The sequence below is a fragment of the Alosa alosa genome, chromosome 12 (assembly GCF_017589495.1).
Source record: "Alosa alosa isolate M-15738 ecotype Scorff River chromosome 12, AALO_Geno_1.1, whole genome shotgun sequence".
Classification (NCBI taxonomy): Eukaryota; Metazoa; Chordata; class Actinopteri; order Clupeiformes; family Clupeidae; genus Alosa; species Alosa alosa.
The window spans coordinates 17,986,590-18,013,915 of record NC_063200.1 but is presented as its reverse complement, the minus strand read 5'-3'; the positions used below and the strand labels follow the sequence as shown (position 1 = coordinate 18,013,915).

The 27,326-nt window shown below is 42.9% G+C and overlaps 1 protein-coding gene across 1 annotated transcript in view; it reads left to right on the top strand.

Moving 5' to 3' along the window:
• Nucleotides 1-26,428, top strand: part of unc13bb (unc-13 homolog Bb (C. elegans)) — a 106,077-nt gene extending 79,649 nt beyond the window's left edge. Inside the window, 19 exon segments of the mRNA XM_048259390.1 lie at nucleotides 1-79; nucleotides 81-86; nucleotides 663-790; nucleotides 1,086-1,171; nucleotides 5,271-5,397; nucleotides 5,846-5,942; nucleotides 6,737-6,880; nucleotides 8,146-8,223; nucleotides 8,475-8,552; nucleotides 18,358-18,446; nucleotides 18,722-18,868; nucleotides 19,410-19,533; nucleotides 19,723-19,776; nucleotides 20,269-20,349; nucleotides 20,588-20,735; nucleotides 22,374-22,466; nucleotides 22,748-22,797; nucleotides 22,799-22,908; nucleotides 23,699-26,428. The exon segment at nucleotides 1-79 is cut by the window's left edge and continues 50 nt beyond it. Of these exon segments, the coding sequence (XP_048115347.1) occupies nucleotides 1-79; nucleotides 81-86; nucleotides 663-790; nucleotides 1,086-1,171; nucleotides 5,271-5,397; nucleotides 5,846-5,942; nucleotides 6,737-6,880; nucleotides 8,146-8,223; nucleotides 8,475-8,552; nucleotides 18,358-18,446; nucleotides 18,722-18,868; nucleotides 19,410-19,533; nucleotides 19,723-19,776; nucleotides 20,269-20,349; nucleotides 20,588-20,735; nucleotides 22,374-22,466; nucleotides 22,748-22,797; nucleotides 22,799-22,908; nucleotides 23,699-23,987 (2,008 nt within the window). The 3' untranslated portion in view covers nucleotides 23,988-26,428.
• The last annotated feature ends 898 nt before the right edge of the window (nucleotides 26,429-27,326 follow it).

The window sequence follows — 27,326 nt, the reverse complement described above, 5'->3', positions numbered from 1 at the left end:
TGTTCGGGCGTGTCTTAACTCCACTTATGAGTACATCTTCAACAACTGCCAGGAGCTCTACAGCCGCCAGTACCCCCAACGATATGGTGAGTGGAACCCCCCCCCCAGAGGCCTGGAGGAAGAACCAAGAACTAAGAATCTTAAATGACTCCTCAGAATGCTGCGGAAAGTTCCATTAGCTAATGGGCCATCCAAACTTTCAGAGGTTCAATAATAATCTGCTGCAAACAAATAATGACCACTGCCATTGACAGCAGTCTTTGGGCTTCTGATTGGCATCTTTCATGTCATTCTGCAAGGGGTCTCTTCACTTTAACATAACGGAAATTCATTTCAACCTGAAGTTAGTAAGTAATGTGTTGTAACACCTGAAACTGTGCACTTCTGTATATGAAGCCATATATAGTCAACAAAATAATGTTAAAAAGAGATATTTTGAATGAATGTCTTTGGATGAATGCTAAGTAACTGTAAAATAAGCAGGATAATGTATAGTTTGTGGTCATTCATGGAAACTAAGTTGAGCATTGTTTGCTAAATTGGCAATTCATAAATGGCCTCCATGGATGCTGTAACATGTCTGTGTTCAGGTCCTGTGTTCTGAAGGAACAGGGCCCTAGAATCAAGAACCTAACGTGTCTGTTTGTGTTCTGGTCTGTCAGAACAAAGAGCTTCCACTGGAGGAACAGGGCCCGAGCATCAAGAACCTGGACTTCTGGCCCAAACTCATCACCCTCATCGTGTCCATCATCGAGGAGGACAAGAACTCGTACACACCTGTTCTCAACCAGTAAGTGCATGCCAGATGAAACAATACACACATCTCTATCTCTCTCACATACTCTCTGCTTCTCTCTCTCTCTCTCTCTCTCTCTCTCTCACTCCACACACACACACACACACACACACACACACACACATTTACTCTCTCTTTGTCACACACACACACTCACAGTATGTATCACACTGCTTGATGTGATCTCTGATGAGAAGCGTCTGTCTGAGGTCAGAGTGAGTAGCAGGTGTTCATTAGCAAGCAAGTACGCCGTCTGCCAGCCGCCTGACCGGATGTCTGTGTCCTGCAGGTTTCCGCAGGAGCTTAATGTGGGGAAGCTGTGCGCTGAGGTCATGTGGGTCCAGTTCTCCCAGGACATGAAGTACGCCATGGAGGGTAAGGCAGCAGAAACACACTACTGTAGAAAGTCTGTTGGCAAACTCGTGTGTGTGTGTGTGTGTGTGTGTGTGTGTGTGTGTGTGTGTGTGTGTGTGTGTGTGGATGGTTGTGTGTAATGAGTGTGTACCTGTGTCCTCAACTCCAAGTGTCCAGATAATTCATACACCAGTCGGTGTCACCTGGTGTCACCCGCTGTCCTCCTGCCCCCTCACCATCACTCGTTTCTCTCTCTTTCTCTCTTTCTCTCTCTCTCTCTGTCTCTCCTCTCTGACTCTCTCTCACACTTGCTCACTCTCTCTCTCTCACACTCTCATTCTCACTCTGTGTATTTCTCCCTCAGTTATGGATAACATTGACCACTACCTTTGGGACAGGGGTAAGGCTGTAGTACTGTAATATACATACAGTAGGGAGTGCCTGTTACAGTAGATCCTCTGTGCGCTGGTGTGTTAGCTATGAGCTCTCATTTGCCTTATTTCATTATGGATATAGATGACCGTCAGTGAGGTAGCCGAGCTGGTTAGTCTGCAGATGCAACAACAGACATAGATGCTTAGCTAGTGTCTAGCTAGTAGTCTATGTGGTATGCTGGTAGTGATGATTGTTTTGGTAGTGTATGGTAGTGTACTGTTGTTGGTTATGTGGTCATGACATGACCCGTGGATTGGATGAAGATTGTTATGGAAACTTAGACGGTTCCTACCTCTTTTTCCATTCTGCTGTCAATAGGCTATGAGCACCAAAGGCTCTCTTTGCGTTCGTTTGGTTCCGGTGGAGCGAGGTGTGTTTGAACCTGCCGCTATTGTTAATGGAATTAGTGCCTACACAGACGCGGTTGGGTGTTGCATCTAGTAAATCAGCACGTTATGACAAAGAAGGATTTATGCGTGTGTTAAAATTGTTATTATTGGGCAAACGAAGATATAAGGAGCCTAATATAACAGAAGATTCCGTTACAACACAGTTAACACTCCACCGGAAATACATGAACATACAGGAAGAGCCTTTCATGCACGTAGTCTATTGTCAAAAATACTATTTTTTTTCTTTCTTTCTTTCTTTCTTTCTTTCTTTCTTTCTTTCTTTCACCACCATTCATTCATTCACATTTATTTCTGCCATGATCCCTCTGTTCTCGTCCTCCTCTCCTCCTCCTGCATGTTCTTCTTCTCCACCTCCACCTCCGTCGCTCGTTCAGCTCCATCTACCTTTCAGCGGCGTGGACAGCTCTTCTACGCTGGTAAGCTCATCTCATCTCCACCCTGCTCCTCTCCTCTCTGCTCATCAACCTCACGTCAGATTTTTCTGTGATAGATGTGGAAAGCAGCGGGTATCTACAGTATAACGTGTGTATCTGCGTGCGTATCTCCCATCTACGTTGTGCTACATGTCCACATTCGCACAGGCAGTACGCAACATCTGTATGGACACAACATTTGGCTGCAGCACGGAAAAGCCGTACAGACCAGATATATGATGAATTTTGTGTAATCCGTTCAGTGCGCAGACGGCATCCATAGAAGTATACACAGGGCTTGAGTGTGTGTGTGGATATGTATGTGAGTGTGTGTGTGGGATAGATGTGTGTGTGTGTGGATAGATGTGTGAGTGTGTGTGTGGATAGATGTGTGAGTGTGTGTGTGGATAGGTGTGTGAGTGTGTGTGTGTGTGTGTGTGTGAGGTGTGAGTGTGTGTGGATAGATGTGTGTGTGTGTGGATAGGTGTGTGAGTGTGTGTGTGGATATGTATGTATGTGAGTGTGTGTGTGTGTGTGGATAGGTGTGTGAGTGTGAGTGAATAGATGTGTGAGTGTGTGTGTGTGGATAGGTGTGTGTGGATAGGTGTGTGACTGTATGTGTGGATAGGTGTGAGTGTGTGTGTGTGTGGATAGGTGTGTGAGTGTATGTGTGTGGATAGGTGTGTGAGTGTGTGTGTGTGGATAGGTGTGTGAGTGTGTGTGTGTAAAGGTGAGTTTGTGCAAATCAGCTCATATCCACTCCACTCTCTCTGTTCCCCTCTGCTCACAAGTCAGATCTGTCTGTGATATGTCTATGTTGACTGATACAGCTCTGGTGGTACCAATTTTAGCTTGCAGTTCCAGGAATAGCAAATGACAGGCTGGTAAAAACCCAGCACACTGTGTTAAAGCCACGTGAGTGTGTGTATATATCTGTGTGTGTGTGTGTGTGTGTGTCTGTCTGTCTGTCTGTCTGTCTGTGCATGTGTTTCATGTTACTTCAGCAAAAAGTTTGGGGCTGAAGTTTGCTACGGTTCTTTTATGGTTTGCGTGTTATTTTCCCGCTCCTCTGCTATCTGTGCCTGCGGAGGGATGCGGAGCAGAGGGATCAGAGCCAGTGCAGGGAGAGAGAGAGAGAGAGAGAGATGAATATGGGATAGGAGAGAGAGAGAGAGAGAGAGGGAGAGATGAATATGGGATAGAGAGAGAGATAGGGCAGAGGAGAGGAAAGGAACAGAGGGAAAGAGAAGGGGAGAGGGAAGCAGATCATAGCATGAACTGGAACTGGAAGTCTGAGGATAGTGTGTGTGTGTGTGTGTGTGTGTGTGTGTGTGTGTGTGTGTGTGTGTAGCACATGTACAGCAGGCTGTGCGCCCCTCAAGGGATCTCTCCTCCTCTATCTCCCTCCCTCCCTCTCTCTCTCCCTCTCTCTCCTCCATTCCCCTTTATTATCATGCCTCTTCAAAGAACTTTTTTTTTTTTTTTTTTTCTGTCATTTTTCCACATACAATTATGAATAATGCACCCAAGTCCCCGACCTGCCCAGATGACCCACACATTAACTCATCTAAGTTATAACATGTTTTTTTTTTTTATTTAATTTTCTCACTGTAAGCTTCTGCACGTGTGCAGTGCAGTGTGCTGCTCATCCTAGAGCGTAGTCCTTTATGAAGCCCACTTCAATGGGCTCTCCACCCGAGTCTCTCAGCTTGAAGTGGCTACATCTCATTATGAACAGTATTTTTGTTTTGTAGTTGGAGCGTTTTCCTGGAAGCATCCTCACTTCAGAACACAGACACACACACACAAACTCACATACAGTGTATACACAGACACACACACACATACTCACATACAGTGTATACACACACACACACACACACACACACACACACACACACACACACACACACACACACACACACACACACACACAGTGTCTCTCAACGATTTAAACCCGAATTTTTTTTTAATACGTGCGCCATTATAACTGACGTTCTCAACTACAATTCTGAGTTGTTTGAGCTACAGAAATCCGTTTCGAATTATATTAATGAATAATGCAACGGAGGATGAAGAATCCTAGCCTAAACTATGTTTGTTTATTCAGAATGGAATGGATCGCAAATGAATCCGAATGAAGAAACGTAAGCCACTTACAACGTAAAATTACAGTATGTACCTGCAGCAAAACTCAGCACATTTCTCTGTGAGGGCTTGCCTCGCTCTCAGGTGTATGCTTGGAGAAGTGACAAAAGAGGATATTGAAGGCTGGCGATCATTATTTCTGCCATGGCAAGCCTGCTTCATGTTCATCTTAAATTCTTTTTGCTGTCATAGGTGAACATCATGCGCAGTTAATGCACGCAACAAAGCATACCTGACAAATGCATACCTCTTTTCTCCAAACTTGCTTGAATCGGGTCGGGTCAAGTTCGGGCTCGGGCAAAGAATCGGGCAACAAGAATCCACCTAAACTCAGTTCAAACACACACACACACACCACAACCCACACACACACACACATACACACACACACACACCAACCCCACCACGGATGATCAGTTCAATTGAACACACACACACACACACACACACACACACACACACACACACCAACCCAACACACACACACACACACACACCAACCCCCACACGGACATGATCAGTTCATGAACACACACACACACACACACACACACCAACCCACACGGACATGATCAGTTCATGAACACCACACACACACACACACACACACACACACACACACACACACACACACACACACACACACACACACACACACACACACACACATTTTTACTTTTCTGTTGTTTCTCTTTGCTTTCCCTCTCCCAGAGCATGAGAAGCATCGCCAGTGCAAGAGCGCCGACTACATGAACCTGCACTTTAAGGTCAAGTGGCTCTATAATGAGTATGTGAAGGACTTGCCCACCTTCAAAGGGGTCGTGCCCGACTACCCAGGGTGAGTGTCCGCTGAGAGGAGGTTAGCTAACATGCTGCCCCCTCTGGTTCTCTGTATTTAGTCTCTGATGGTGTTATGATGTCTGCTGTAATTTAATCTGCTGGAGTTTAATCATCTACACGATGGGAAGGCCCCCCTTCACATTAATATGAAGACACACATGCGCATACCAACACACCACACACACACACACTCTCTTTCTCTCTCTCTCTCTCTCACACACACACACACACACACACACACACACACACACACACACACACACACACACACACACACACACACACACACACACCAAAACACAGTTTTCCATTTTTAAGTATAGGTGATCATAAGAGGTCTGTTCTCCTCTGAGGCAGCTGTGTACTTTTCTGAGGCAGATCTCTCTCTCTCTCTCTGTGTGTGTGTGTGTGTGTGTGTGTGTGTGCTTGTGGGCGCTGCCATGCAGGTGGTTCCAGCAGTTTGTTCTGCAGTGGCTGGACGAGAACGAGGACGTCTCCATGGAGTTCATGCACGGAGCGCTGGAGAGGGACAAGAAGGATGGGGTGAGTGACCACAAGGTCATCGACATAGATGCTGTGTCCCTAAGCAACCCACTGTACGATTAGATATGATTTATTAGGGTTGACACCCATATAATGTGATTATTTATGTTAGGACAGAGTCTTTGTGTAATTTTCTTCATGTGTCTTTCAAATCTTTAAAAACATGTGTAATTTTCTTCATATGTCTTTTAAATCTTTAAAATAATTTTACATTTTTTAAAATGTCTATCATTAGCTTGTCTGTGCATACATCTGTCTAGATGTCTAATTACTGTAGACTCAATTGTATCTACAGTAGTGTGTTTCTATCCGTGTTTTGTCGTCTCTGTCAATGTTCAAATTAAAGCTGCAGTTGGCAAGTCTGACAGATTGAGGGGACTTAGCCAAAATTTGAATGTTTACAACGCTCATGCCCCTCCCCCACTACCAACGAGCACCCTCTCATCGAGTTTGTGCACGTCAGTGCACACCAGACTGCACCAGACTGTGATTGACAATCAGATCTCACACATCCCTGCTCTGATTGGACCAGAAGAACCGGGAGCTGTGGATTTTTGCAAAACAAATAACAGGCTCTAGGTGGAGGTAGAAGTGTGGGTATTTTTCTAAAACTGTCTGAGCATAGTGTCGGTTTCAGTGAATATGATCAAAAAAATCTTGCCAACTGCAGCTTTAAGCAGTGTAGCACAAGTAAAAGTGAGGTTGGTAAAGAATGTCCCCAGAGCTATGATTGGGCTGGAGGTCAGATTAGAGCCCAGTGAACACACAACACTTAACACGTTCTCCTCTCACAGTTCCAGCAGATGTCTGAGCATGCTCTGTTCTCCTGCTCCGTGGTGGACATCTTCACCCAGCTCAACCAGAGCTTCGAGATCATCAAGAAGCTCGAGTGCCCAGACCCCAAAGTCCTGGCCCTCTACAGCCGCCGATTCGCCAAGGTAAAGCATGCTGTGCATGACAGACAGGTGGAGAAACCAATCACATGATCCAGAGGTCCTCTTTGAAATGTTTCATGTTTAAATCAGCTGAAAAATGCTTTATTCTTACGTTGTTATGGGATATTGTGTTTTCTTTGATGAAAAAAATGATGTTCAAACAACCACAAAGAAACTTCACCGACACCAAACATATTTCTAAATACTGATTTCTTTAGTGAAATAAAGGCCTCAATTTGTGTGAGAGAAATCATTGAACTTGTAATGTTATGTTAGTACAGTCACATACTGTAGCAATATCTACAGTATGAGCAATTGGTATTGATATATTTTGGATTACTATAATGAAGTTAACTAGGTCCGCTAACACCACTTAGAGCAACTTTAGGGACCTCTGGCTCTTATGAACCCAAAATGGCCACCAATAGCACAGCTCACCAAAATGTCCCCTAACAAACTCCGCAGACCGTTTTTATTTGCAGAAAGTAAAACATTAAGTGGGACCCGCCTCAGTGATTTGGAATATTCTGGAATAGGTGGTCATTTGTTCCATGAAAATTACATTTCAGTGGCAGAGCTGGCAGAGGAGGGCAGACGTATATATTTGTCTGAGAACTCGATATGTTCTCATTAAAGAAAAAGAGGCCTAATGCCACTCTATCCGTCACACCATGGCTATGGGTGTCCCTAGGGCAAGCTTGGCAGTGTGTGTGTGTGTGTGTGTGTGTGTGTGTGTGTGTGTGTGTGTGTGTGTGTGTGTGGTGTGTGTGTGTGGAAATGTTGTTGTTGCTCTCCCTGCATAAATGAATCCCTCTAGAATAATCCGAAGGGTCAGGCAGAGCTCAATGGTTTTCTTCTCATAGCTGCTTCCCTTGGAAGAGTGAACTGATGAGACTTTACTATTAACAACATCTTCACAACAATACACAACAGCTTTTGTTTGTCTTCCTTTATCTCTTCCTCTTTAATCTGTATAATATAATGTATACTATAATACTAATATATAATATATGATATATAAACAGGACTCACTCTATCATCATTGTTTTCCTGTAAATATCAAAGTATTGTTCCATTTTAAAAAGTGGAACCACCCCCAACCTGTAGAGTACAAACAGGATTCCTTTCACTGTCATTGCTGTCCTTTAGAATTGCAAGATGTCAAAGTATCTCTGTCGTTCCATTTTGAAAAGTATTTTTTCATGGTGTGTAACATATAATATGTAATATATTGTCCATGTACCCCGTTTGTCTTCGCCACCAAACAGACTATTTCCAAAGTCCTGCTGCAGTACTGTGCCATTTTGACCAAGAGCTTCCCATCTTACTGTGACAAAGAGAAGATAGTAAGTGCTTATCTCCCTAAAAGCTTTTACAATTTTACAAGCTTTTTACATTACATGGATATGGAATAATTTCCGCTTATTATTTGATTTTAGCCCACTCTGCATTAATGTGATGTCATTTATATCAGTCTTTCACTCTCTTCATCCATCTTCCTCTTTGTTCCCCCTCTCTCCTCTCTTTTTCTCTCTCTCTGTCTCAATCTATCACTCTCTCCTGCTCTCTCTCCATCTATCACTCTCATTCTCTCTAGCCCTGTGTTCTCATGAATAATGTTCAGCAGCTTCGGATTCAGCTGGAGAAGATGTTTGAGTCTATGGGAGCCAAACAGGTAGGGCTCCAATGAGAGACACACACACACACACACACACACACAAAAAAACCCTACATCTTACTGACACTGTCACACAAATCACCTCCACCTCACCTCCTAGGGTGTCTTGTTGTGATGCCTAATACTGCACTCACAAATATGCAAATCCCTGAAAAAGCAGGGTTGAAGGTGGTATGGAACAAGCAGAAGAGCCTATGTTGATGCCTTTGTCATTTTGTTCACCAATACTTCCATTGTTGAGTGATGGGGAAAGTGCCATCACACTGGCAGACAAATGGTCTCAATCACAGTTGTGTTTCTTTCTCTCAGGTTGCCACAGAGGAAGCTATGGTATGGCTTAGCAGTAGCACAATGTAGCAGCTAAGAGAATCTCCAGGACATTGTAGCATGTACTGTACTGTAGTTGGTAGTAGATGGCCAGTACTCTTCAGTGTTGGAGGACTGGGGATAGTTGTTTAGTGTCAAAATAGTGTTTCCGTGGTAGTTTTATTCAATTTAGTCTGTCGCAGAGCAAGATGAATGTATCATTAGGTACAAATGAATCCCTAAAAGCATAGTCAGCTGCTCTAGTTCATTCCCTAGTTGATGTAGCCTTAGCCCTTGGTAAATGTTGGTTAGGCTTGTATTGCTGGTTTGTGAAGAGACTGAAAAATAATCGCTTGGGTGATTTTGAAGTGATTTTTCTGATTTCCCCTTCTGTCTACTAAAGAGAGATGAAGAAGTTGAGGAGGAGGGAGGAGGGAGGAGGAGGAAGAAGGGGAGGTGGGTGTGTTAGAGGAAAATACTTGGCCATTTTCAATTAGACATTAGGTTAAGTTAGTCTTTCTCAGACTACCATCTGAAACAAGTAGTAATACATTCAATACCTGTACATTATGTAATTAACCTCTAAATGGCCTACTGTACCATAGTGTAGTAGAAAGCTTTGTTTATGATTGTTTGTAAAGGTTATCTCCCCTATCCTCCTCTGTGGTTAACAGGTCATTACAGGCCATGAGAAAGGTGGTGAAGAGGTGGGTGACACTTAGAGCTTAGAAAAGTGTAAATTAGATTTGTAGATATTTGCTCTAGATCTTAGATTACGTTCAGCCGTTTTAGTTTTGAGACTAGTCCTTAATGGAATTAAGTTTGTTTTAGCAGCTAGTTGTTTTGTGTATGTAGGCTTTGTTGTACCTTGGGAAAGTTTTTAGAGAGGCCATGACACTGATTCTTCCACATTCAAACACTACCCAAAATGGAAAAGGTTGATTTGTATCATCAAGAGTCAAGACACTATAATAATTTTGTTTTGAGGCTTATGTTGCTAGGCTTTCACTGCTTGTTCTTGTTGTGAATGGCCACATTCATTCAGTTTCATTCCATTACTGTGTGAGATGATCTCAGTTGAACGGTGTTGGATCCTCGCTGTCAATAACAACAAATTACACACACACACACACACACACAAGAAAGAAGTAAAACTTATTTTTGATATTGTGAGAAAGCATAATGAAAACAGAAAGGAGGATGAATTCATTTAACCTATTTAATGCCAATTCATACAGCTACATCTTTGCTTATTTTTTCTTATACACATGTTTTTGTTATCCATATTATAATCCCTCGATATATATTAAGGTTATGATTTTATTAAAGCTACATGTGGAAATTGTGGTTATCAGATAGTATATGACATTTTTAAAGATATTTTTAAAACTGTAGACATTCCTTGCAGTTCCGTCTAATGATCTTTGACATTTTCAGAATAATTCCAAAATGACTAACAATTCACTAACAAATCTGTAGCCCCTTCATTTGTTTACATAGCACAGTTTTTAACAACTGCCCTATCTGAAGTTGATTCCCCAGGAGGGTATCATTTCCAATGGTTCAATGCTTCTCTCTTTTTAATGAAACCTGGGTACTCTTTTTTCTTTTCTTAGGACCCCAATATGATAGGATTCGAGGTACGTGGGTGAGGCTGGAGCATAGGTCTATGCCCATGTATGCCCTCATGCATGCATGTAAACCCCCAGCTGTTATTGATGCATTTGTTCCCTTATGAAGGCTGCCCTCCAGGAAGTGATGTTATTCAGTGTAACCTCCATTTATGTAACCACTTCCTGTCATGCATCTCAAGAATTGCATTAGTTATTGAAGTTTTAAACTTTAAAATCTTGATGAAGACCATGTTGTTAATGGTCATCGAAAGCTTCTTTTTAAAAAACATGCATTTTATGGTTTCGGAGATCATTTATTTTTTATGAAGCTCTAAATTATTATTTTTTTACCTTTCAAAGGGGGATTTCAGTATTAAGAAATCAGGTGCATCTTTTGGTCAGGTCTTCATGTTTCTTTATGTTTTTTTTTGTTTCTGCCTTCTCCTCCCTTCATTTCCCCCCAAGCTGGAGGAGGAAGATGATGAGGAAGAGGAAGAGGAGGAGATGGGGGAGGTGGTAGAGGAGGGACAGGAGGTTGGTTTTGGCTGGGGAGACTATGGAGAAGATGGAGATATGGGGATGTGGGGAGGGGTTGTTGTGCTATTCACAACCCTTGATTCATCCATATTGTGCTACTTCCTGTGATGTCATAGTGATGTTGACGGCCCCTCAGTCCCTCTCATTGTGACCAGTGGTGAAGTGTTCATTTGGGTTTCACCAGATGATTTGGACTTTGTTTGTTTGTTTGGTTGGTTTGGTTTGGATAAAGGTGCAGTCAGCAATCAAAACGCGATTTCAAGCCCATAAAATGTTTTGTCACATTCAGTGAACATCTCCTCACGGTCTGCTAGCTGTCGATCCCTAGTCTGGCCTCGCCCGACTCATTCACGACCGTAGAAGATCTACAGTACGTGGGCAGGGCCAGGCTAGCCGATCCCGTGAAAACGCTGTAGGTAGCCCAGGATCCAAATACTGGAATCAAATTGGAGCAGCCTGTCCCCCAAACAAAAACAAAAACAAAACACTGTGTGGAATTTCTCTGGGAATACTGAAGAGAAGGGTGAACTACCTCTCTGCTGTGTATTATTTGATCCTTTATTAAAATATAATGTACGTTGTTTTGGGCAAAAGCATCTGCAAAGAAAAATACCCCATAAACAAACGCAACTTCATATGCAATCGCTGACTATGCCTTCAAATGTTGGAAAATGTCGTTGGGGTTGTTTGTGAGTGATTGTGAGCGATGTGTGAGATGTTTGGGGGTACTTATGAGATGCCTGCGAGAAGTGTGAGACATCTGGGAGGTGTGTGTGATCAAGTTGTGAGTGGTTGTGAAACGGGAGTGGGTGAGAGACTGCAACATATTTTTTGACTGGTTGTGTGAGCAAACGTGAGATACTTGTGAATCATTTCGAGATGACTATGATTCACTGTTGTGAACTACTATGAGATGTTTGCGATTTGTACGAGAAAATTATTCATTGAATCAACCTTCATGACATTCCCTTAATGTTTGGTTCTCAACCCCGGTCCCTTGTTACTCATACTCTCGATAGCCACAGAGTGGACATATTCAGGACACACTCCTTATCCGCTCAGTGTCATGGTTCCTCTTGTCTCTGCCCTCAGTGAGTTCACAGCACAGTCCACTAAAATAGAGAAACAGTTGACTGGACACTGCAGATATCAGCAATTGTATTTCCCATGTCAACCCATTGGGATGCCGCTGACATGTTTTATTCAACATTGTATAGTTCCAAGATTGTTAAGTTCTGATAACAGATAAATGGTGCTTGTCCACTCTACTATTTTCTAATTCTGGTGTCAACTCAGCATGTGTGTCAGCTTCACATGTGAAGGAATTGGACTTTGAAGTCTCAGTTTGGACTGAGTGCTGAGTGCTCTAAAATGTCATGGTGAAAATGACCTCTCCTCAAAATGACCTCATCCATACAGCTGTGTACAGTGTGTTGATGTCATCTCTCTGATGTCTTTTGTTTAATTTTGCTGTTCTTTTTTGTCTGTCCTTTTCTTTGAAATCAATAGCCTGACCAAGCAAAGGTGGGTTTGTTGATCGGTCATATACATATTCTCTGATGGACTTATGATGGCAATCATTTGTGAAATTGTCAGTTTGCTGGTTTCATTGATGTGACACACACACACACACACACACACACACACACACACTGGTGTTATTCGTGATACATGGTTACTCAACCAAGGTCACTGTCACACACACACACACACACACACACACACACACTGGTGTTATTAGTGATACATGGTTACTCAACCAAGGTCACTGTCACACACACACACACACACACACACACACACACACACTGGTTATTGGTGACATGGTGTTGTCAACCAAGGTCACTGTCAACCAACACACACACACACACACACACACACACACACACACACACACACACACACACACACACACACACACTGGTGTTATTAGTGATACATGGTTACTCAACCAAGGTCACTGTCACACACACACACACACACACACACACACACACACACACACACTTCCATCATTCCAACAGAATCCATTGGTTTCCACTCTTCTTCCTCTACTAGTCCCATCAGCAGGGACACAATCCCTCCGTTTGTCATGCCATTCATCACAGGGTCTGCATCTGCCAGCTGGGATATGTTAGCATAACACACACACACACACACACACACACCACACACACAGAGACAGGCCTTGTGATGTATGGTATGACCTTGAGTGTGTCATCCTCACTATGAGCTTCTGTGATCAGACACTCCTCAGATTCCCATTCAATTCCTCCTCCAGTCTTAAGACCTTTTGACCTTCTATGACTCACATTCCATCTCTCTCTCCCTCCTTCCTCTCTCTCTCTCTCTCTCTCTCTCTCTCTCTCTCTCTCTCTCTCTCTCTCTCTCTCTCTGTCACACAGACAGACAGACATACAGAGAGAGTGGTGTGGATTCCATTTCTCTGTTACACATACACACATTCTTATCCTCTTTCAGTCTCTCTCATTCTCTCTCAGTCTCACACACACTCTCTCTCTCTTTCTCCCCTGCTCACATATACACACACACTCTTTCCTGTGCCAGTGTAGCTCATTACTCCCCCCACCTCCCTCAGCCGTCACTCAAAGAGGTCATGACCCGGCCTTAACTCCTCCCCTGGCCTAGTCTGGACTTGGCCTCTGCTTAGCTAACAGCCCTCTCACTCTCTATTCTCATACAAACACACATTGTCAGTCACAACTGGTATTCATTTTCTCATTTTTCTTTTGCTTCTTTTTTGTTTGCCATAGATTGAGAAAGAGAAGGTGGGTTTTTAATATCATTATAACCGTTAACCTAATGTGGAATACTATTATTATTATTATTATTATTATTGTTATTGTCGTCAGATATACAGATATCCATTTAGTTGGCCTGTATGTTTGAACAGTGGTAGGTTGAATAGCAGGTTAGTGCTGTTGGTAATGTTGTTTTCCTTAATTACTGCTCCACATTTAGTTGGCCGCCCCACAGGACAAGGTGTGTAAATGAGTGTGTGTTGCCTCACGCTCTCCAAACCTGCAAAACTCTGTTTCATTCTCCTGGGCAGCATTTAGCAATAATGAACAGACACAATTAGGATGTCTGCACTGTGACTTATATATCCGTACTTCATCGGAAAAGGATTTAATTACCAGATAAATTACATTTAAATTAAATTTAAATGTAATGAACACAAATGTAATTACTTCATTACGCTGTTTGTCACTACAATATATGGTATTGTCTAGTGTCTAGAGTTAGGAGTGTAGACCATGGTGAAGGAGCTATGGCTTTTACCCTTCATTGTGTATTTGTTTCCCCTTTGTTGTTTAGTGTGTGTGTATGTAACTGTGTGTGTGTCTGTGTTTGTGTAGTGTGTGTGTGTGTGTGTGTGTGTATGTAACTCTGTGTGTGTGTTTGTGTATGTGTGGGTGGTTATTTGTTTCCCCCTGTGTGTGTATGCAGCAGTAAATTATCTTTTGGCCAGTAGCATATTCACCGCATTAGGTTTGAACTTGGCATCATCAATCCCTTACAAACCACGACACACACACACACACACACACCCACACACACACACACACACACACACACACACACACACCCTAGCGGCAGGTGTAGCAGAAGGTGTAGATGGCTCCTTCTGACCCTTGACCTGTAAGCATCTCTCTCTCTCTCTCTCTCTCTCTCTCTCTCTCTCTCTCTCTCTCTCTCTCTCTCTCTCTCTCTCTCTCTCTCTCTCTCTCTCTCTCTCTCTCTCTCTCTCCATTTCTCCTCTGAAAGCCTGAAAAGACTGATAAGGAAAAGAAGGTGAGTTGGAAAACAAAACACCAGAGGGACTGGCTGGGTGGTGGCACTCTCTGTCACCTGTTATTGGTGATGCATGGTTACTCAACCAAGGTCACCGTCACACACACACACACACACACACACACACACACACACACACACACACACAAAGGCATCTGAGAATAATGTCGTTTCTCTGTGTCCTCTATGGGTGTATTACTCTGTGTCACTATGGCCCTGCTTTTTACATACATCTTTTTTTGTGTTGCTCTGAATGTCTTATAGACACAGATACACCGCACACACACACACACACATACATACGTGTACTCATCCACTTCCAGTAATGTACCCTTCCTGACGTCTTGCTGACACACACACAGAACACAGAAATACTCTCTTTCTTCCTCTCGCAATGTCCATCTTTTGCTCCTTCTCCTCCAATCTCTCTCTCTGCCTCTCTCACACTCACACACCTTCCCCGCCTCTCTCCCTCTGCCTTTCTCTCCTCTCCTGTCCTCCTCCTCCTCCTCTTCCTCCTCCTCCTCCTCTGCGCGGTGTTTAATCTTCTCTAATGGAGCCGGTGTAGACCTCTCTGTCTGTCGCTCCTCTCTCCTCCTCCTCCTCCTTCTCTTCCTCCTCTCCCCCTCTCCTCCTCCTCCTCCTCCTCCTCCTCCTCCTACTCCTCCTCTCTGTGCGGTGTTTAATCTTCTCTAATGGAGCCGGTGTAGACGTCTCTGTCTGTCGCTCGTCCTCTCCCCTCCTCCTCCTCCTCCTCCTCTCCCTTCCTCTTCCTCCTCCTTCCACCTCCTCTTCCTCCTCTTCCTTCTCCTCCTCTCTGTGCTGTGTTTAATTTTCTCTAATGGACCCGGTGTAGACGTCTCTGTCTGTCGCTCCTTTCCCTCCTCCTTCTCCTCCTCCTCCTCCTCCTCCTCCTCCTCCTCCTCCTCCTCCTCCTCCTACTCCTCCTCTCTGTCATGATTGTTTAATCTTCTCTAGTAGGGAGTTGACTCTATGATTCGATCCCTTCCCCTCCTCCTCCCTTCTCCTCCCTTCCTTCCTTCCTTCCTTCCACCTTTTCTTCCTCCTCTTCCTTCTCCTCCCTTCTTAGGTATTAGAGCGACGGGACTCAGATCGCTTGTCTGAGTCGTCTTTTCCTTTCCTTCCTTCCTTCCTTTCCTTCCTTCCTTCCTTCCTTCTTTAATCTTCTCTAATGGGATTGATTTATCCTTAGGTCTGGCTCCTCTCTCCTCCTCCTCCTCCTTCTCTTCCTCCTCTCCCCTCTTCCTCCTCCTCCTCCTCCTCCTCTCTGTGTGGTGTTTAATCTTCTCTAATGGAGCCGGTGTAGACGTCTCTGTCTGTTGCTCGCCCTCTCCCCTCCTCCTCCTCTCCCTTCCTCTTCCTCCTCCTCCCACCTCCTCTTCCTCCTCTTCCTTCTCCTCCTCTCTGTGCTGTGTTTAATCTTCTCTAATGGACCTGGTGTAGACGTCTCTGTCTGTCGCTCCCCGTAGCCGCCGCTGCTCACGAACATTAGCTTAATTAGTCGCCGCGCGCCGGACCCATTAGCCTGCAGTGCCTCTGGCCCGGGACGAAGCACACACACACACACACACACACACACACACACACACATACCGTGATTACATACACACAAGCGGACCTGTGCTTGTATTTGCACGCACATACAGAGACAAACGGGCTGTCAAGCCAAGTGGTCTGGCTTTGTTTGTATGCATTAATTCCTTTCATTTCTTTCCTTCCACGACGACCGATTTCTCTTTTTTCCCGATTCCTTTCCTGATCGACCCGAGAAGACGATACTGTGTTCTACTTTCATCTTCTTTACTTTTACCCTTCCATTCTTTTTGTTTCTCTACTGTGCTGAGTCGCTTTCTTTGTCTTTCTCCCTCTTCCACCTGACTTTCTTCTGTCAGGATATTGGGTCGAGGTTTTCCATTTCTCTTTTCTCATTTCTCTCCCTTCCCCCCTCCCTTTTCGATGTGCTTTCTCTTTTCTCCTTTCCTTTTCTCAGATATTGTTTCTCTTATTTTCATCTTTCTCCTTCCTTCCCCTCTCCTTTTTCCATTGCTACATTTCTCTATTCTCTCTCTCTCTCTTCTCTCTCTCTCTCTCTCTCTCTCTTCTCTCTCTCTCTCTCCCTCTCTTCCTTACTCAATGCCTTCTCTTATACCCCCCACCCCCCTCTCTCTCCATTTCTCTGCCTTAATCAAACATTACATTAGATATTAAATGTACCACTGCAATCAATGTAAGATATACAGTATACAATGCCTTGTTTAAAAAAAAAAAACCTTTCTTAGTAAATGATTGGCCAGGTTTTGCTGTTCACCACTAAGCCACTAAGTGTGACTTGATCATATTAGACAGGCTTACAGAATGCAGTGGGGCTGACTGCTGTGTGCTCAGGTTGTAGTGTACCCTGCTGGCCTCAGTGTGCAGTGAGAGCTACACTGTATGATTGTATAGACTGTGTGTTCGTTTAAGAGACCCCAGGGACGCACTACAGTGAGATGAAGTGAAGTGATAATGAGCTGTGTGTGTGTGTGTGTGTGTGTGTGCACGTGTGTGCGCGTGTCTCTATGCAGCTATTAAATCTTTGTCCATTTAATTTACTCTTGCTTAAGGTTGGACCCGGTGGTAAACAGGTGGGTTTGGCTGTGTGTGTGTGTGTCTATGTGTGTCTGTGTTTGTCCATGCATACAGTATGTGCTTGTGTGTGTGTGTAGATAGATAGATAGATAGATAGATAGATAGATAGATAGATAGATAGATAGATAGATAGATAGATACTTTATTGATCTCCAGGGGAAATTCAAGGTCTCAGTAGCATACAGACATCACACACACATTCACTAACAGCAGAAAAAAGTAATTAAAAGTATATAATATAAAAAACACAACTAAGCAATAAGGACAGTAGAAGATAAAGAATATACTAAATATACTAAAATACAAATTATACTAAATAACACTTAATCTAAATCAATTCTAAAAACAGTATCCACATAAGTCTATGTGTGTCTGTATTTGTTCGTGTATACTGTATGTGTGTGTGTGTGTGTGTGTGTGTGTGTAGAGAGAGAAGTACATCATACAGTAGAGACATTTTTATGTGTAAATACAATCTTGAGGTTACACTCCAGTCCTGATGTAGACCCGTGTGTGGATTTGTTTTTCTCTATCCGTCTCCATCTCTGTGCAATAATGACCTCTGCTGTCATGTCCAGTGGCTAGCATGTTTGAATGATGTTATTTCAATTTCAATTTAATTTCACTTATAGAGCGGCAAAACATTACACATGTCTCATGGCGCTTTACAGAATGTTAGACAATCTCAGCTGTTGACATGATGCTATGTCTATGGCTCTTTGGGGCTGTGAGCAGAGCTATGCTACATTTATGCTGTTTCAGTTTTGGTGCAGGAAGAAAGATATTGTACTAAGTTTGGTCGTTACAGGAACACAGAAAAGCTCATTTGGAGTTGCATTAATTCACTTTCTATCTGTATGTTTTTTTGTGGTTGTTTGCAGTTGGATGTGGAAGCCAGTGATCTTCTGAATGAGCTGCAAGTCAAGCTGAACAATGTGCTGGATGAGTTGAGCACCAAATTTGGAAACACGTAAGAAATGATGCACACACACATGGACCAACACAAACATACATACATATTAAGATAGAAAATGGAGATGGTTCTCATTTTGCTGGTGATGCACTTGGTATGTTTCTGTTAGTAAATGCACGTGTTTACCCTGAGGTCACAAATTTTTATTTTCATTGAAATTGTAATTCTGTTTGCGTGTACGTGTGGTGTGTGTGGTGTGTGTGCGTGTGCGTGTGTGCATGCACATCTGTGTGTGTGTGTGTGTGTGTGTTTGTCCACATTCATCTCCTCAGGTTCCAGAACCGTATAGAAGAGTGCATGCGTCAGATGGCTGGCCTCCTCTACCAGATCAAAGGGCCGGTGAATGCCAACAGCCGCAACACAGTAGAGGCTGACTCAGACAACACGCTTCGGCCGCTCATGGACTTCCTGGACTTAAAGTGAGTCCAGCATCTACAAAAACAAAACCAACAACAACAATAACAAAAAGGATTTAGTGCTTTATGTAAATACCCAAAGTGCTTTAATGATAACAATAGCAGCAGCAACAGCAATGCCTTACATTTTTTTAGTTCATATTGTAGATACCCAAAGTCCTTTAAAGGTGCTCTAAGCACCTTTAGGCTAAAACATTTTATGTAATTTACTGCAAACATCACCTAACCAACCGCTAGCTGTCTGTGTCCTGAATACACTGTAAAAAACGCAATCTCTGTGGACAGCCCAGGCTCCAAAAACGGGGCATGTCATGGGGCATGAGGATAATAATAAATAATACATGTACGTTTATTTTATATAGCGCCTTTCTCAAACCCAAGGTCGCTTTACATAGTAGGAAGGCAGGGAAACACAATAACAAACAAGGATGAATGATTAGCATGAAAACAGGTATGGTTAAGGTATGTCACTCATTATAATGTGTTTTGTACACTGTAATGTGTGTGTGTGTGTGTGTGTGTGTGTGTGTGTGGGTGTGTGTAGGCTGACACTGTTTGCTGCAGCATGTGAGAAGACGGTGTTGAAGAGAGTTCTGAAGGAGCTCTGGAGGATCGTCATGAACAGCCTTGAGAAGACCATCGTCCTGCCTCAGGGCAGTGACACCTTTGTAAGACTCCGTTTCTGTCTTTTTTTCACACACACACACACACACACACACACACACACTCACAGACACACACTCACAGACAGCTAAGAGAGAGAAAGTACTACTCCTTCTCTCTCTCACTGCAATTTTTGAGTGTTAGAGTTTGCCCTTGTCTTCTCTCTCTCTCACTGTGTCTGATCATCTCTCCAGGGAACCCAGATCCTCTCTGCAGCCAAAGAGCTCGGCCAGCTCTCCAAACTCAAGGTACACACACACACACACACACACACACACACACTGCCTCCCCACATCCCAGCAGAAGCACAGCCCATAAAAGCCTTCTCTTCCTCACCTCGCCTTCATCCAGCCTCATTAAATAGTACATGCCACTCCAGCAGAGCCTTGGGTGTGTGTACAGTATTAGTTCCATATCAAAGTTTATTGCTGTCTGTAGCATGTTGAGTTATATTATGGTAGACGCAGGAAGACAGACGTTTATTGATCTCAGCAACTCTGCAGTATACAAAACTTTTATTTTGACACAAAAATGGAAATAAAATGGTGGTCAGCTTCCTGGTTGTCTATGGATGTGTTTACTCAGTCGAGAAACACTCTAGTCTATTGTGTATATACTCTGATTCAGCAACAATATTAAACTACTTCCTACACCTTGATGATGCCACTTTGTGGTATTCTGTGCATGTTAAGTAAGGAGACGTGTTTTGTCCTGACGCCCTGCTCTGATTGGTGTTTCAGGATCACATGGTATCTGGAGAGGCCAGAAGCCTCACACCCAAACAGTGCGCTGTTATGGATGTTGCCCTGGAGACCATAAAGGTGAGGAGATACCACCATAGAAGCCAACATTTATTATGATGTTATAATATAAATGTAAACATATCCTAAAGATTAATCTGTATTATCTACAAATCTGTCCAATCCCCATTCCCTCATTCGAGAAATGAAATGATGGGAGAAAGCGGATGTTTGTCTGTCTTTGTAATCTCACTTTTCTTTTCTTTCTTCATCTCTCTCTCTCTCCCCCCCCTCTTTCACTTTCTCTCTCTCTCTCTAGCAATACTTCCATGCGGGTGGGAACGGGCTGAAGAGAGCCTTCCTGGAGAAGAGCCCTGAGCTGTCCTCCCTTCGCCACGCCCTCTCTCTCTACACACAGACCACCGACGCACTCATCAAAACCTTCGTCACCACACAACATGCGCAGGGTAAAGCTCTCAGATTCTCAGATACACAGGTCCACACACACACACACACACACACACACACACACACACACACACACACACACACACACACACACACACACACACTCTCTCACTCTTACATTTCTAGATGCAAACACACACATACAATAAACTCACACTGATGTGTCAGATCACCATGTCATGAAATATTCGTCCACTAGAGGGTGTAGCTGACACACGTCTGCCTTTCAATGTTTTGTTACTGTTTTGTACTGTGCTTTGCTCTTTTGTATGTTTTTCTGACTTTCCTGGGACATCTTGTCTTCAAGATTACTTGTGTGTGTGTGTGTGTGTGTGTGTGTCTGTGTGTGTGTGTGTGTGTGAGAGAGAGAGAGAGTGAGAGTGTGTGTTTCTGTCTGTCTGTCTGTGTGTGTTTCTTCTCTTCTCCAATCTTTTTCTGTGTGCTCCTGTCACTTGCATCTGTCCACTTGTCTTCTGCATCCACTCTGGCTCCAGTGCACAAGGGCAAGGGCATCAGGATCACTCCTAGTGAGAAAGTAAAGCCCAGCAGGGGTAGGTGTGACCGGACCTCACCCAACATTCCCCCGCATCCCACGAGCACTGAACCATGTTTCATTTTTGAGATCAATTCAAGGACTTTAACATTTTTTAAAAGTTTGCAAGTTAAAACAAAGTCCCAGGCGATGCATGAATGATCTCTTCCCGAGATCTTGCAATGACTGGGACTGCTCAGTGAATTTTTATTTTGAGTGTGAGAGTTTGCCCTTTTCAAAAAGTTTCTTCCAAAGTATCTCATTTTTCCGAGTGTACATAATCCATCCAGTGATATCTGAGGCCACGGCCAATGTCATGTTATATTATGATGGCCACAGTATTTTAGTGCACATTTCTTCAAAGTCCTTGATTCCAATCCTCATGAGAGCCTTACCTGCATGTTGCATAGGGCAGCCGTGGCCCACTGGTTAGCACTCTGGACTTGTAACCGGAGGGTTGCCGGTACGAGCCCCGACCAGTGGGCTGCGGCTGAAGTGCCCTTGAGCAAGGCACCTAACCACTCACTGCTCCCCGAGCGCCGCCATTGAAGCAGGCAGCTCACTGCGCCCGGATTAATGTGTGCTTCACCTCACTGTGTGTTCACTGTGTGCTGTTTGTGTTTCACTAATTCACTGATTGGGTTAAATGCAGAGACCAAATTTCCCTCACGGGATCAAAAAAGTATATATACTCATACTTATACATTGACCTAAAGTGTATGCCCAAAACAAAGACTTAATATAAATGTAAAGGGTAAAATTAAATGTAGATAGATAGATAGGTAGATACTTTATTAATCCCAAAGGGGAAATTCAAGGTCTCAGTAGCATACAGACATCACACACAACATGCAGCAGAAAAAGTAATATAAGTATCTAAATATGTAAATGTAATATAAAGGGTTTTTCTGCCTTTTATTTTCCCAAACCATTTACTTATTTCCCAAACCATTTCTTTCCTTCCACCTCTTAATAAATCAGGGTAATTTAAGCTGTTAATCCACTACAACATTTACCAATGTTATTAGTAATTAGTTGTATATAGTTGTCGTTATATATAGTTATGTAGTTGTAATTAGTCTTGTTTCGCCATGTTTGCCAACAGGCTCAGGAGTGGACAAGCCAGTGGGTGAACTGTCCATTCAAATAGACCTGTTTACCCATCCTGGAACAGGAGAACACAAAGTCACTGTCAAAGGTGAGGAACATCCGCTTGGCCCTTACCAGCATGATACAAAAGAAATGTATCAGACTAATGTACATGACTGATAATAAGTGCTTTAAAAATGTTTTATTGTAGACAGATGATATTTATGTCATTAATAAAAATCATAAGAATGTGGATTAACAGATGTACGTTTGTTACCTAGTTATTTTAGTTATCTTAAATGGTATCTAGAGTCCTCTCACTCTCAACTCTTTATTTTTTCACTCACTCCACATTCTGCTGTTATAATGTCATTTTTTTGCTGTCCCCAGTCGTGGCTGCTAATGACCTCCAGTGGCAGACCTCGGGCATGTTCCGTCCGATTCGTGGAGGTCAGCATGATAGGCCCGCACCTGAGCGACAAGAAGCGCAAGTTCTCCACCAAGTCCAAGAACAACAGCTGGGCCCCCAAATTCAACGAGACATTCCACTTGTAAGTGTCAAGACCTTATCTGTTCTTACTGCAGACAAAAAACACATACTGTAGTAGGTGGCTCTGAGGTAGATCTCATGCATGAATGAATTAGCCCAGAAATGTATTGAGACATACAAAATTTCAGATGATTCAGAGCTAAAGAATGACCACACAAAGATGTGTAGGATGCACGCACAACAGCTGGGTCATTAAAGGAACACACCAACATTTTGGAAAATTAGCTTATTCACCATCTTCCCCAGAGTTAGATAAGAAGATACATACCCTTCTCGTCTCTGTTGGTGCAGTAACTCAGTCTGAAGCACCCACTGTTAGCATAGCTTAGCATAGCTCATTGAGGTGGGCAGTTAAAACTAGCCTCCCAAAAGTGACAAAAGAACTCAAACATTGTTTTATTTATTATGTTAGGTTTTTTTCCAAAGGAACATGCCAGCATTTTGTTCCAAAGGAACACACCAAAGTTTTGGGAAATTAGCTTATTCACTGTTTCCCCCAGAGTTTCCATGAATGTGTTTTTTGACCATTTTTTTTTGTTTTTCTCATTTTCTAATATGTAACATCATCCAACAATTATTAACTTTTGTAGATCTCTATGACTATGTCTGTGTAGATGCTATTATAAAGGTATTTTTAAAGGTGCTCTAAGTGATGCTGGATAACGTCACTTCTGTTGACTTTCAAACAAAACAGAGAGCTAGCTATGAGTTGCTAATTAAATGTGTGGTTTGTAATTAGCTAACTTGGTAACTTGGTCACTCACTTCCTGTGACTTCCTCTGTGCGTGTAGCATTCTGGGTAACGAGGACGGGCCGGAGTGCTACGAGCTGCAGGTGTGCGTGAAGGACTACTGCTTCGGCCGTGCGGACAGCATGGTGGGCATGGCCGTCATGCAGCTGCGGGACGTTGCCCACAGGGGCAGCTGCGCCTGCTGGTGCCCGCTGGGCTCGAGCGTCCACATGGACGAGACGGGCCTCACCGTCCTGCGCATCCTCTCCCAGCGCTCCAACGACGAGGTCGCCAAGGAGTTCGTCAAGCTGAAGTCGGAGACGCGGTCAGCAGAGGGGGAGGCCAGATGAGATGAGATTGCTCATGCCACGTGTGTGTGACTGTGTGTGTGTGGGGGGGGAGTTGTCAGGGAGAGGGTTATGGGAGGGTGGGGGAGCGTAGGAATTTACCAGGGATTTTTAAATCAGTACAAAACAGATGTACTGTTCAAACAGTACCTTCTGATTAGGATCATGAATTCACAGCCATCAGGTTTTCAGAGTGTGGATACCTATTAGAGACTTAGTTACTGCCAATGGGATACCCACTTGAGACCACCCTCAACCAGGGAGTATCTCAAAAGGACAAGGACTTCTTCCTCAAACTCTGCCTCCCACACAAAAGGACAATTTTAGTTTTAGGGGGTTTTTGTTTGTCTTTTTTGACGTGATGGTTATCCTCTGCCTTCCAAACTGACCACCATAATCTACTCGACTGTTTCTGGACTGAAGCTTGTGCATCAGCTTCTTCTCGCCGAATCCATGACACCCAGCCTCCTCCATCTCTCTTCGCTGTCCTCCTCTCTCACGTGCTCATTATGTTCTCCTGTTTTGATGGATAGTGTATTACCACTGTAGATGGGTCTGCCACATTGTGTAGCGCACGTCCGTTTCCAGTCGTACTCTGCACCAGTAGAGCATACAGCGTCACATGGTCCTTGTGCAATATCACTCCCAAATCGTGGCCAAGTGCTTTGATGCCTTATTACTTTGGATGCTACTACGACTGGCTCCAACACACTGGACTTGAGCGGGATCTTGAATGTAGTTTTCACATCGCCCTTGTTTTGATAAACCGTTGATGTAAATTAGTACATGGTCCTCCCATACCAAGTCACATTTTCACACAAACCTGGCCTGTATTTGAGAATGAGAACATTGGAAGCAGTTAAGTAGTCATCAGGTGTGTCTGTGTTTGTGTGTGTACATTGGAATCCCCTTACCTTCAGCAAATTCCTTGTTTGAAGCCGTGGTTAGCTATCAGTGTGCCTTTTCCTACCACAGTGGTCTGTTACTGTGCTACGTTTCCAACACGCAATAAGGGGGGTGGGCAATGGGGCTAAGGATCATTGTTTAAATTCAAAGAAACACCTTTCTCTGAATGAAGACTGCAAGACCAGTGTATCTTTCTGAATGTTACATTGATGATTGAGGTTGTAACATACATTTAACGAATTGTAAAAAAACATACACACATACATCACAACATAAATATTAAGTTCTGTAATGGTGGCCAAAAATGGGTGTAATATCTTTAAAAGTTATTTATTGTTTATTTATATATTTATTCTGTTGTTAACCTTGTAGTTTCAACACATAACAGGACTGGTAAGTTTGTTGACACTGTTCTTTGTTGTGTTGGGTGACCCAAGTTGAATTTTGCACTCAGTGACCAATGGAAAGGAGTCAAACATTATAGCCAGCTTCGAGACCTGAACATCAACCCAGAACTGTCCTCCTGATAGATAATAATCTGAGCTGTTTTAATGTCACTGAGCAGTTGAAGTACAAGGTTTACAGAAGAGCCAACTCTTGTCTATCTCTATATGCGGCCTTATTTCAGTGAATATGGAGTGTGCGTATGTACATTATTTTATTGTTTCCTTTTTCATGTAGTGTTTTTTCTGACAATTTGAAATGTAATTTTACCTAATGTGCAGATTATCGTACTAATGTTTATTTTCCCCTTGATCATGTTTTGTATGTTACCATGTTGTTATTTTTATTTCATTCTTCTCATTGGAATGATGCTGACTTTACTTTTTGAAAATTGTCTTTTATGTTTTCTTACTGTTTTGGTGTTGGCTCCAAGCCACTGTGTTCTCTGAGGTCCTCACTGAGGCACTCAGTAATGACAAACTTTTGATATATTTTGTTCATTAAAACAATCACAAACGTATGGATCCAAACTGAGACAGCAGAGACCATCAGTTACACCACTGAAGTAAAATAGTATTTCCACTGTTATTCTCTGATATTGAAACTGCCTGTTTTTGAAATGAATACACATCTTTTGCCAACCATCGGAATCTAGGTGTACTATGTATATATCCAACCATACTGCACAACTTCTGGTGAAATATCACATCCACGGTGTACAGTATGTGATTTTTGTGGCCATTGATATTGTGGAGTTTGGTTTTGTTTTTCATCTTGATTTTTGTGGAGGGAGGTGCAACTCCATGTTACATAGATGTTCCTCGTGCCAAGCTGCACCACCTTTCACTTTTTACTGTGTCTGTTTCAGTTTGTTTTTTAAATGTTCTTTTTAAAAAAGAAAGGAACAAGTGAATCTTGCACTTTTGTTCATCTTTACAATAACTACAAAGAGAGCATGCATTGCATTAAGTCACAATAAAATGATTTTATTTCCTTCTTTGTCCAATGGCAGGAAAGGATATATTGTATGAATTGAGAAACATATGTACATTCCAAGTGATGCATTTTGTACATACATAAAGTATTTAAAAACATCTAGTTGGTCTGGTTTTAATTTATTTTCAGTGACATACACACATACTCACATATGAGTGTTTTCAGTTTGTGTTTCTGGTAATCCGGTCTGATAAAAAGCCCTAAATCCTAAATATGTGTTTGGACTGGTACTGGTACTTACTAGTGGAGAAACAAATGACCTGGCTAATGTCCTTGAGAAAACTCTCTTTCTCCTTGAGGTGAGGCACGTCTTCTGAATACCATGCTAAGCTTTCGGTATGCTGTAGGTTAATGCTAAAGAATTTGTGTGTGTGTGTGTGTGTGTGTGTGTGTGTGTGTGTGTGTGTGTGTAGACTAATAGGAGGTGACGCTCCTCCTTATGCGTTTTCAGCAGACAGTGGGTCTCTTAGTGCCAGTGTCCCGTTCATTGATTGCTTGCCTGGCCTCTGTTCCCAGCCTTTCAGGGACTCTGCACCTGAGCTCAGTGAGAGGCTGAGCTTCAAAGCTCAGCCTCTCACTGAAGAGACATACAGTAATACAGCACTGTTGGCAAAACAGGGTCCAGGCAAAGTAAAGTATGACCCAAAACTAAAAAACATTTTATTTATTTGCAACAGAATTTATTTTCACATTTTTATATTTCAATTTGTGATCTAAACACCAGAGTAAAAGTACATGAAAATCCAGTTGGTGGAAATATGTTAAAATGAGGGTTGTTTTTATGCATTATCCTTCAGCAAATACTGACAAAACTGTAATTAGAATGTTGTAGAATAAGCATTCTAAAGAATATCTGACCCCATCTAACTTAACATGGAATTTTAGAATCTTGTATTGTTAGGAACGTTCTTTTATTTGATGGTTTGTTGGTGAATTTCTTAGGCTTATTTCAGACAGGTTTGTTGCAAAATTGGTGTCTATTTTTACATTCTGGCC